This window comes from Chelonoidis abingdonii, chromosome 5, assembly GCF_003597395.2.
Source record: "Chelonoidis abingdonii isolate Lonesome George chromosome 5, CheloAbing_2.0, whole genome shotgun sequence".
NCBI classification, from domain to species: Eukaryota; Metazoa; Chordata; order Testudines; family Testudinidae; genus Chelonoidis; species Chelonoidis abingdonii.
This window is the reverse complement of record NC_133773.1, coordinates 147,621,184-147,633,337: the sequence shown is the minus strand read 5'-3', so window position 1 is coordinate 147,633,337 and position 12,154 is coordinate 147,621,184. Positions and strand designations below refer to the sequence as shown.

General features: G+C 55.4%; 1 protein-coding gene across 1 annotated transcript in view; it reads right to left on the bottom strand.

Annotated features, from left to right (window-relative positions):
* Positions 1–12,154, bottom strand: part of LOC116829840 (dedicator of cytokinesis protein 2-like) — a 248,983-nt gene that overhangs the window by 32,088 nt on the left and 204,741 nt on the right. Inside the window, exons 12-13 of the mRNA XM_075066763.1 lie at positions 7,367–7,457; positions 514–633 (exon numbers count right to left, since the gene is read on the bottom strand). Coding sequence (XP_074922864.1) covers positions 514–633; positions 7,367–7,457 — 211 coding nt within the window. The remainder of the gene's footprint in view (positions 1–513; positions 634–7,366; positions 7,458–12,154) is intronic.

Below are 12,154 nucleotides of genomic sequence, written 5' to 3'. Positions count from 1 at the left end.
GGAGGCTCCCCAAAGTCCTGCCTGGCTTGGTGGGGAGCAGTTCCAGAGCATCACCCAGGGACTCCATGACAGGGGGTATGGGCCATGGGGAGGGGGTACAGGCCCGTGGAGAAGGGGATATGGCTGTGGGACGGGAGTACGGCCATGGGGAGAGGGGTACGGGCCATAGGGAGGGGGTAAGGGCCCTTGGGGAAAGGGAAAGGGGACATGCAGAGGGGGGTACAGCCGTGGAGAGAGGGGTACAGGTTGCAAGGGAGTATGGGCCATGGGAATGGGGGTAAGGGCCCTTGGGGAAGGGGAAAGGGGACATGGAGAGGGGGTACAGGCCCGTGGAAAAGGGGGTACAACTGTGGGCAGGGAGTACAGGCCGTGAGAAGGGAAGTAAGGTCCCTCGGGGAAGGGGAAAGGGGCCATGGGGAGGGGGTACAGCTGTGGGAGGGGGGTACAGGCCACAGGGAAGGGAGTACGGGCCACGGGAAGGGGAGTCTCCCTGAGTCGCAGCCCCGCACTCACCTTGCCCTGGTCGAAGTAGTGGATGATCTGGTTGTAGAGCGCCTCCTTCAGCTGGCGCTGGGTGTGCAGGCTCTGGCTGTGGGAGCCCTGCATGGGGGCCGTGTTCGGCTCGTCCGACCACTGGGGAGAGGCACGCAGACCCCGTTGCCACACAGTCAATGCCCCCGCCCCTGGCATGCAGCAGCAGGAGATGGGTTCCCCCAGACTCCCTCAGGGCTCTGGTACCCCAACTCCTCCCCCCAGGGCTCTGGGCCTGGTACCCTGACTCCCTGCTCCCCGGAACTCTGGGCCTGGTACCCCACCTCCCCCACCCAGAGCTCTGGGTCTGGTACCCAACTCTGCCCCCCAGCACCCAGAGGGATCCCCCATCCCCAGAACCCCAAGAAGCTGCATGTGCAGCAGCAGGATCCCTGTACCCCCCAGTACCCCAAGGAGCAGCGTGTGCGGCAGCAGGGTTCCCATCCCCCCTAGTACCCCAAGGAGCCGCATGTGCAGCAGCAGGATCCCTGTATCCCCCAGTACCCCAAGGAGCAGCGTGTGCAGCAGCAGGGTTCCCATCCCCCCTAGTACCCCAAGGAGCCGCATGTGCAGCAGCAGGATCCCTGTACCCCCCAGTACCCCAAGGAGCAGCGTGTGCAGCAGCAGGGTTCCCATCCCCCCTAGTACCCCAAGGAGCCGCATGTGCAGCAGCAGGATCCCTGTACCCCCCAGTACCCCAAGGAGCAGCGTGTGCAGCAGCAGGGTTCCCATCCCCCCTAGTACCCCAAGGAGCCGCATGTGCAGCAGCAGGATCCCTGTACCCCCCAGTACCCCAAGGAGCAGCGTGTGCAGCAGCAGGGTTCCCATCCCCCCTAGTACCCCAAGGAGCCGCATGTGCAGCAGCAGGATCCCTGTACCCCCCAGTACCCCAAGGAGCAGCGTGTGCAGCAGCAGGGTTCCCATCCCCCCTAGTACCCCAAGGAGCCGCATGTGCAGCAGCAGGATCCCTGTACCCCCCAGTACCCCAAGGAGCAGCGTGTGCAGCAGCAGGGTTCCCATCCCCCCTAGTACCCCAAGGAGCCGCATGTGCAGCAGCAGGATCCCTGTACCCCCCAGTACCCCAAGGAGCAGCGTGTGCAGCAGCAGGGTTCCCATCCCCCCTAGTACCCCAAGGAGCCGCATGTGCAGCAGCAGGATCCCTGTACCCCCCAGTACCCCAAGGAGCAGCGTGTGCAGCAGCAGGGTTCCCATCCCCCCTAGTACCCCAAGGAGCCGCATGTGCAGCAGCAGGATCCCTGTACCCCCCAGTACCCCAAGGAGCAGCGTGTGCAGCAGCAGGGTTCCCATCCCCCCTAGTACCCCAAGGAGCCGCATGTGCAGCAGCAGGATCCCTGTACCCCCCAGTACCCCAAGGAGCAGCGTGTGCAGCAGCAGGGTTCCCATCCCCCCTAGTACCCCAAGGAGCCGCATGTGCAGCAGCAGGATCCCTGTACCCCCCAGTACCCCAAGGAGCAGCGTGTGCAGCAGCAGGGTTCCCATCCCCCCTAGTACCCCAAGGAGCCGCATGTGCAGCAGCAGGATCCCTGTACCCCCCAGTACCCCAAGGAGCAGCGTGTGCCCCAGCAGGATCCCTGTCTCCACCTCCGGTACCCCAAGGATCAGCGTGTGCAGCAGCAGGATCCCCGTCCCCACCCCCGTACCCCAAGGAGCAGCGTGTGCCCCAGCAGGATCCCCATCTCCACCTCCGGTACCCCAAGGAGCAGCGTGTGCAGCAGCAGGATCCCCATCCCCACCCCTGGTACCCCAAGGAGCAGCGTGTGCAGCAGCAGAGTTCCCATCCCCTGCACCTGGAGGAGCTGGCCATGCAGAAGAGGTTCCTCACCTCGTGCAGTGACTGTGGGTCTCTGACAGGCCCACCCCAGCAGGGGCTTCACATCAGGGCACAGGCACCCCCGAGCCCTTGGGTGGCGAGTCTCAGCTAATCAGTGTCCGTTGGGCCCATGCCTGCCCCCATGGCCTCCTCGTGCCAGACCCAGAGGCTGCACCGGGTGCGTGGGAGAACTGCTCTCAGTTCCTTCCCTACCCAAATGCCCTTGGGGACACCCCGAAGCAGGGGGCACGGAGGGGGATGGGCGTGCCCACAGGGCCACGTTTCCAAGAAAAAGTGAGTAACTATAGGGAGTATGATGACACGCTCTGCCCCCTGCCAGAGAGCGACTCCTGCTGGCCGCAATGGGGACTAGCTCTGCGAGGCTGACACCCCTTCCTGCGGCTCCGCCTGTCTCTCTGCTGCTGTCCCACTCTGCAGCCTCTCTCTCACTCCAGCAGCTGCTCTGCCACTGGGAGACTTGGCCCTCGGCCAGCTCACTCTGCAGCTCCCCTTCCAGGGGGGTCTCCCCACAGTCCCAGGCAGTCCGCCCATTTACTGCCCACGCCACTCCCTCCACAGCTGGCAGGAACCTGGGCCCCTCTGCTCCAGGTTCGGCTCAGAGACCCTCAAATCAGCAGCCAAAGTCTGTTCCCACTCAGGCCGTTCCATGAGCCTTTCTTACCTGGCTGACTCCCTCCCCATCTGGGTTCACCAGCCTTCCAGCTGCCCCCACCCCAGACAGTGACTGCAGGTTCCAAACACTCCTCCCTTCTCCCAGTCCCCCGCTTCCAATTCTCTGTCTCCATACATGCAGCACAGCTGGGTCCTCCTCAGCGGGCGCCCCACTTCTCAATCTGCACAGCATCCCACTTCAAGGGCCTCTCAAGCAGTATCCCCAGGGGAGAAGGGAGCTTTGGAGTCCAGGACTGATGGTATCCCAGAAGAACAGAGTGCCGCATCGGATCTGGCAGCACAGATCAGGGCATAATGTACTGAAGCCCCCGGAGCAGCCCTGCAGAGCTCAGAAACTGGCACATTCTGCAGTAGTGCTGGAGCTGTTGCCTGTGATCTGGGTGAATGTGCTGGCACCCTTTGGGGGAGTGCTAATACCCCCAGAGAGCCATCTCGATAGTCTGAGCAGAGAGCGAGGAGCCCTTCAATCTACCCCAAAGGAGACGGAGAGCTTAGGAGATTGGCTTGGTCCTATCTCAGCAGAAAGCCAGCACCCTTCTAACCTCCAGGCTATGAAAACAGGCTTCCTGCAGAGCACCATGCGGCTTCGCAAAAACCCTGGTGGACCAACAGATTGGTCAGGATGGAACTTGGGCGGAAGCTTAGGTGAGAACTAAGCATGTGGATGTGAAGACACTTTGTCCTTGAAGAACAGCATAAAGACAGAATCTGCTACCAAATTACCAGCCTCCCAGACCCTACAGGCCGATGTGATGGCCACTAAGAAAGCCGCCATCACAGACAAATGGAACAGAGGACAGGTTGGAATATGCTGTGGAGAACTTGGGTGTCTGGCTCCCATTCGTAGTCCTGAGAACTGCCTGCTGAGCACATGGGCTGTGCTGTTCCCAATACCTGGGAGTAGACTGCCGAGATTTAGCACTGATGAACCAGGCACCAGTCCCACAGATTCACGGCTTCAGCGCACAGGGAGGGGGTCTTGCTCCTCCCTGCTTATTGATACAGAACACACGAGATGCGTTGTCTGTCATGGCCCTGACAGGGGCAGTGATCTCGACAGCCCTGAGCTCCAACAGATTGATGTGGAGTCCAGTTTCCTGAGCTGTCCATCTGCCCAGAGTCAGAGGGCACTGAGGTGGGCCCCAGCCCACAGCATGTGTCTGGTGTTAAAGTCACAGGCAGGGCTGGGTGACCGAGAGGGATCCCTGCACAGTCAGACGCTGGGCTGATCCTTCCACGAGCCAAGGGAGGCCTCCACTTGTACAGGAGGTGTCAATTGTCTGTCCAGGGTGGCACTGACTGGAGAACAGGTCAGTCTGAGCCAACCTTAGAAGCAGCGGAGGCAATGATGCAATGGTGCAAGCTGCCACATTCCCCAGGAGCTGACAACAGTTCCTTATTGTGGTCCAGAAGCGCCCTGAATTGCCCATCCCAGACCTGACAAAATCACAGATCTGTCCGAGGAAAGATAGGCCCCAGCTGTCAATGAGTCCAAATACACCCCTGTAAACTATCTGCCATATGGGACTATTTGATATGCAGCTGCCGACTCACCCCCTGGAACAGAGCGAGGGCCAGTGGGTGGCAGGAGTAGCCAGCCACTGAAATCTGGGGAGACTAGGATTGCTTCTTGTTGGAGGTAAGCAGCCACTCTTGCCAGCACCTCTGAGAACACCCTGGGCTGAGGAAAGGCAGCAGGAAAGCACTGGGTATTGGCAGTGACCCTGGCCTACGGTTGAGCGTAGCTATTTCCTGTGCAATGGGTGTATTCCTATATGGAAACTGGAATCTTGCAGGTCAACAGCTGAAAACCAATCCCCCTCCTCCAGTGAAGCAACTAGAGCTGCCAGAGTCACCTGAACTTGTCTAGAAGTCTGAGATCTAAGATTGGTCTCTGCCCTCCATCCCTTTTTGGCACAAGCAATGTACCGTAAAATCCTTTGCTCTTGTGAGGATGCAGGACCAGGGCTCAGTAAAAGCCCCCCCCACCCCCCACCCCCAGCGATGTAAGTTACACCAGCCCTTAGGACCGTGCTACATCAGTGGGAGAGTTTCTCCTGCCAACGTAGCTGGCTTCTCACAGAGGTGGAGCTGTCTCCAGTTGGCACAGGGCGTCTTCACCAGACACGCTGCAGCGGCGCAGTTGTGCTGACGTAGTGCTTCTAGTGTAGACTGGTCCTCAGAGAAGTGCTGCCTACTGGGCTCCTTTACTGCACCCTCCACTAGGGAGTCAGGAGGAGGATGTGAGAAAAAAAAGTTAGAATCCTTGGGGGGAAACAGAACTTTATCCGCCTGGTTACATGTGGATGGGACAGTGGAAGGTGTGTGCCACACCTGCGTAGCCAGATCCAGGAGCACCTCATTGATGGCTAACGCCATCCCGGGGGGTGTTGCTGACTGCAGGATATCCACCAAATGGCAGGTTTAAGCTGCAAATCCTTAACCTCTTTGAGTGGAATTTGAAGGGCATCAATTGCCCTCTTTTAGGAGGTCTTGATTCCTGGTAATTTCATCAGCCATGGCTGGTGGCAGAGGCATAACTTCCTCGTTCAGAGACGTGGATGAGAAAGGTGTTTGAGGGGTGGCCTCCTTTTCCACCCTGGCTTCCTGGTCCTCAAACATCTCCTGCGGTGGGGGCTGCTTGAACTTGGGCTTCCTACGAGATGGTACCGGTGGTCTGGCAGGTTGTTGTTGAAAAAGAGTCTGGGGGCCCAGTCTTTCCACTGGGGGCCCATACGGAAGTGGGGGGATGCAGGGTTGGGTTAGGGTGAGAGCCCCATATTCCCTGTGACTCTCCCAGAATGGGATATGGTGGAGGCCCCTGAAAGGAAACAGAGGAGACTGAGTCTCCTTCATCCTCGTCCATCTCATCTAGCGGAGGAGCAACTGCTGAAAACAGTGGAGAGTGCTGTGGTACCGGGGACAGTGGCCCAGATATCAGGGTCTCGGTACTGAGATGCACTTGGTAACCATGAGGCACAGGGACCCCGGTTCATCTGTTATCAAGAGGTGGGGACCAGCAGCGACACAGTGCCAAGGACCTGGCCACAAAGTCAACAGTACCATCGAGAGAGGGTGTCCTGGCGCCGATGTCGATGGGGTCTGGTGCTGTTGCTTGCTCGGTGCTGAGGGTGCCATAGGTACCGATTGCGAGGCTCAGCTTGACTGCTTGGGGTTGCCCTTGCTGGCAGAGCGTACCAAGGCCCAGTCGGAGGAGTTGTCTCCTTTGAGCTCCAGCACTCTGCAGTCATACTGGAGGCAGAGTCCTTCCATTCAATCGTGCTGAAACAAGAGGCTGAGGCTCCAGAGAGCATGGATCTTGCTGGGGAACTGGAGTTTTTCAGAGCTGGCTCAAGGTGAGAGTCCATGCTCCTCTTTTTAGAGACTTTCCCTGAAGCCCCCAAACCCTTCCCTCTCTTAGGGGAAGCCTGCGCTGAGGCAGATGGGCAGCGGGTCTGTCCGGAGACAGGCGTACGGGGGGCTCTCCTGACCTGACTAAGATGCTGGCCGATGGTAACATTCCATCATGAACAGTCTGAGTTTCATCTTCCTTGAAGGCCAGGCAGAAGCTGCACTTGTGGGGGATGTGGGGCTCCCACACAGATTGGACATGCTTGGCCTGGCTGTCAATCCAGGCATGGCCTCTCAGCAGGAGCCTGGCAAGCCAGGAATGCCCTGTCAGGAAAAGCGAGGAGAAAAACCAACCTCTTGGCTACTTAGCTAACGAAATCTGACTGCACTGAACTATGCCATCCTAGCCCAAGAGATGCAGAGAAGCCGGAGCACACCCGGGATCCATCTCTGGCCAAGGCAGTTGAGAAGGCACAGAGGGTGGTTCTTCCACGTACTCACACATAGCCTCGGTGTCTGGCATGAGAAGGCCTAGGGCACACGCGGGGGCCGAACGGATGCTGTGAGCTGAGACTCTCTGCTCAAGGGCTTGAGACACACCTGCACCCCTGCAATGGAGCAGCCGCCGGGATGTGCCTCTCGAAGAGGAAGCAGGTGCCCCCCGGCCCAGTACCATGAGGAGCTGCGCATGCAGCAGCAGCACATGCCCCCCCGTACCTTGAGGAGCTGCGTGCAGCGGCAGCAGCAGCAGGTTCCCCCCCCCATATCTTGAGGAGCCGCGTGCAGCAACAGCAGCAGCAGGTTCCCCCCCATACCTTGAGGAGCCGCGTGCAGCAGCAGCAGCAGGTCCCCCCCCATACCTTGAGGAGTCATGTGCAGCGGGAGCAGCAGCAGGTCCATTCCCCCCCATACCTTGAGGAGCCGCATGCAGCAGCAGCAGCAGGTCCCCCCCCACCATACCTTGAGGAGCCGCGCATGCAGCAGCAGGGTGTAGGCTGCCTCTGGGTAGTTTTCGTAGCTGACGTGCAGGTCCTTGAGCTTGTACAGGTACCTGGGAGCGAGCGCGGCCCGGGGTTAGCACTGCCTGTGGTTCCACTGCAGGGTGGTGCCCGTGCTGGGTCACAGGGGAGGCTGGGCTAACTCGGGCCAACGCCCCTGGCCCACTCACCCTGCAGTGGGGGTTATACTAGGCCATACCCAGGGTGGGGAAGATGGCAGCAGCCCCACCTCGCCCTGACGGCAGCACAGCATGACACAGGGCTCTGCGCCCCTGCAGCATCTCCCAGGCTTCGCCCAGGCCAGGTGGTGTCTGGTGCACTGGTCTGCGCATCGCCCAGAGCTGCCCAGAGCTTACCCACAGCCCCTGGTGGCACACGGGCTCCAGGAAAAGCCAGCACCACTGTGATGGTGCCACCCATAAGGCTTTATGGAAATATGCTTATGAATATATATGACATAACGGGAATGTGTTCTGTGCTACATATGCCATGTAACATATCTCTGTAAAGGTTATGATCTACTGAATATATTAATTCTATTTGTATGCATGTGTCATTTTTGTATTCGAAGTTATGAATATTGGGCGTGTAAATAACCTTAATAGAACATTTGGTCAGTTCCTGGAGAAAGGAATTTGCAAAGTTAAGTGCCCAATCAGGAAGCACTTGGGGAACAATGCATCTTGGAATGCTCCAATCCACATAAGAAGTCTTCCTAGAGACATTCAAGATACCAGGTGGGCAATGGCGTCTGCCTGTAAAGACTGTGAGTCATACATGGACATGGGATTTGCCCAGGTGACTCCATAACTCCATCTTGGAGCTGGACTTTGCATAGGAGTGAGGAGGGCGTCTCCACCCACAAGAGAAAGTCTATTTAAGCCCAGGGGAAACCCCTCCATTTTGTCTTCAAGGGAGCCTTTCCACCTCCAAAGATAGCTGAAAGAAACTGGAACAAAGGACAGTGACTGCGGGGGGAGTGATTGCTGGACCCAGGCTAGCAGGAGACTAGTCTGTAAAAGGGAGCATTCTTGAACTGGTGAGGATTTTATCTGTACGCAGTTGGACTAGACATAGACTGGCGTGTTTTATTTTATTTTATTTGATAATTCACTTTGTTCTGTCTGTTCCTACTTGGAACCACTTAAATCTTACTTTCTGTATTTAATAAAATCACTTTTTACTTATTAATTAACTCAGAGATGTATTAATACCTGGAGGGGCTGTGCATGTCTCTCTATCAATGTTATGGAGGGTGAACAATTTATCAGTTTACCCTGTATAAGCATTATACAGGGTAAAACAGATTAATTTGGGTTTAGACCCCATTGGGAGTTGGGCATCTGAGTGTTGGAGACAGGAACACTTCTGTGAGCTGCTTTCAGGTAAACCTGCAGCTTTGGGGTAGGTAATTCAGACCCTGGGGCTGCGTTGGAGCAGACAAGAGTGTCTGGCTCAGCAAGACAGGGTGCTGGAGTCCTGAGCTGGCAGGGAAAGCAGGGGTAGAAGTAGTCTTAGCAGATCGGGTGGCAGGTCCCAAGGGGGTTTCTGTGATCCAACCTGTCACAGCCAACCTCCCTCCATCTCCTCCCCAGTGGGGCAGGGCCAGGCCGTGCAGAGGGGCCAGGAGAAGCTCCAGGGTAATTAGCCCAAAGAGAATTTTAACAGTGGGGAGCCTTCGCCCTCAGGGCTCCAGCTCACTTGGGTCTGGAAACACTGCCTGCCATCCCCAAGAGCCCCGGTGCCAGGCCAAGCCTCCCGGGGTGGGTCGTTCTGAGACCTGACTCAGAGAGTGCCCTCAGCTCCTGCAGAGCATGGGGCATCACAACGCAGCATCAGCTCCCAACGTGCAGGAAGATCCAGGGCAACAGCTGCCTCCTCCTGGCGCAGATCATCCCACACAGCGCCTGGAAGTGCCCCATCTCCTCCTGGCCCTGCTGCCTGGGACAGAGCTGCTGGCCTCCGCAAAGGAAAGAGAAGGTTACACCCCTTGTGCTGTCTCTGAGGTTCTTCGAGATGTGTGTCCCTGGGGGTGCATCCCTGCGCCTTTGCTCAGAGAGGTTTAGTAGCAGTGCCCATATGGGTTGCGCATGTGTGGTGTTTGCCTCACGGTGCCGTTAGCACCTCCTCTAGCGTGTGCATGACCAGGACCCCTCAGTTCCATCTCTACCAGAGAGTCCTATATCGAACTCCAAGGTAGAGGGAAGGAGGGCAGGTAGTGGAGCACCCACAGGGGGACACATCTCAAAGAACCTCAGTTACTGCACCAGGTGACTAACCTTCTCTTCAAGTGCTGTCCCTGTGGTTGCGCCACTCCAGGTGACTGTAGACCAGTGCCTCCTTAGGACAGAAGGGGCTTCAGAGTTGGTTGGTTGATTGCGGATAGCACTGTTAGGCCTAGCCATGTGTCTGCTTCTGGACCCTGTGTAATTGCGTAGTGTTTCACAAAGGTGTGTTTGGAGGCCCAGGTGGCAGCTTTACATATGTCTATGAGAGCGACATTGTGCAGAAATGCTACTGATGATGCTATTGATCTGGTAGAGTGTGACGTGGTTCCCACTGGTGGTTGTATACCCTTTAGTTGGTAACATAGGTGAATATAACCAGATATCCATTTTGAATTCTGTCTGCGCGGCTATGGGATTTCCTTTGGACTGTTCCGTGGTGGAGATGAGGAATTTTGGGGATTTGGTTCTGTTTAGACAGAATGCTAAAGCTCATCTAATGTCCAGGGTGTGCATGATAGCTGCATGTGCGTTCTCATGGTGTTTGGGGAAGAATGCTGGGAGATGTCTTGGTCGATTTACATGGAAGGACGATATCATCTTAAGAACGAATTTTGGATGGGTCCTGTATGTGACTTTGCCTTTAAAAAAAATAGAAACGGTGGGTCGAGCCGACATGATTGCTATTAAAAATATGACCTTTATGTGCTAGGGAACAGGTCATCAAGGGTTCGAATGGTGATCTAGTGAGACCTTTTAAAACTAAGGTTAGGTCCCAAGATAGTGTAGGTGGATGCACTTCAGGGTAGATTGTTTCTATGCCCCTGAGAAATCGTTTAGTGATTGGATGTGCAAATATTGTGTCATTGATTTTTTGGTGAAAGGCGGTGATAGCTGTGAGGTGCACTTTGGTCGAACTTATGGGTAGGCCAGGGTTTTTTAACTTGAGACTGGAATCTAGTATTAGTGGAAGAGGTGCTGACACCGGCAAGATTTATTTGGTGTTGCATCATGCAGTGAATCACTTCAGTTTCTGTAGGTGAGTCATATGAGTAGTAGATTTCATATTGTGTAACAATACTTGGTTTACTAGTTCTGAACAATCTGATTCATTCTGAGTGAACCACAGAGGAACCATACTTTCAGGTGGAGTATTTCTAGGTTTGGATGGAGAATCTGACCCTCGTGTTGTGTTAGATGGTCCGTCTGAAGCAGGAGAGTGATTGGAGCACATGCTGTCATCCGTGTTACAAAGGGATACCACGTCTCTCTTGGCCATATGAGGGCTATCAGGGTGACTCTCACTTTGTCTGTCCTTATTTTGTGTATCACCTTCGATAACAGAGGTATGGGTGGGAATGCATATGGGAGAGATGCATTCCATGTGCTTGGGAATGCATCCCCCATCAATCATGTTCCCAGACCTGTTCTCAAGCAGAATCACAGACATTTGCAGTTTCAGGCTGTCGCGAAGAGGTCTACCTCTGGGTGTCCCCATTGGTGGAGTATGTTCTCTAGTATCACCTTGTTCATCTCCCATTCATGATCAGGGGAAATTGTCTGCTGTGGTGTTCTGGGATCCGAGGCAGGTAAGAGGTAGAGATGTTGATATTGCGATGGATGCACCAGTTCCACAATTTCATGGCTTCGGTGTATAGTGAGTGTGATCAGACCCCTCCCTGTCTGGTTATGCAGAACATGCATGCAGTGTTGTTGGTCATTACTCTTACGTTCTGGTTCCTTAGTAGTGGTAGGAAATATAGACAAGCATTGCGAACTGCACAGAGTTCCAACAGATTTACGTGTAGCCATGTTTTGTCGGGGGACCACTGTCCCTGAATTGTGGGTTGTTGCATGTGTGCTCTCCACCCTATGAGAGGCATCTGTTGTGAGCATTTGGGATGGTGCCTCCTGTGCAAACAGGATTCCTGACCGCACATTGTTGGGTTGTGTCCACCATTCTAGGGATTCCTTGACTTTGCGTGGCATTGTGAATCATCTGTTTAGGCCATGTTTGTGGGGCCTGTTGCTGGTTCACAGCCATCCCTGAAGGCATCGCATATTTAATCGTGTATGTTTCACCACGAATGTGCATACTGCCATGTGACCTAGAAGTTGGAGGCAGATGTGGGCTGATATATATAGGCTGCTCATTACTACAAATATGAGGTTGGATATTGTGTTGAATCTAGGGAGGCTTTTGGTTCCACTGAGTTGAGGTAAGCACTGATAAATTCTAGTTGTTGGACGGGGTCTAGGGTTGACTTGTTCTTGTTGATTTGTAGGCCTAGACTATGGAAGAAGTATATTGTCTGTCGGGTAGTCTGGATGGCGTCTATTTGAGTGTGCTACTTCAGAAGGCAGTTGTCCAGGTACGGGAATATTATTATCCCTTGTTTTCTTAGGTGTGCCGCTGCCACCGTGAGAATATTGGAAAAGACTTGAGGTGCCATCGATAGGTCAAACGGTCAGACTTTGTATTGGTAGTGGTTCATGTCTAGGGTAAATCTGTGAGCAGGGTGTAT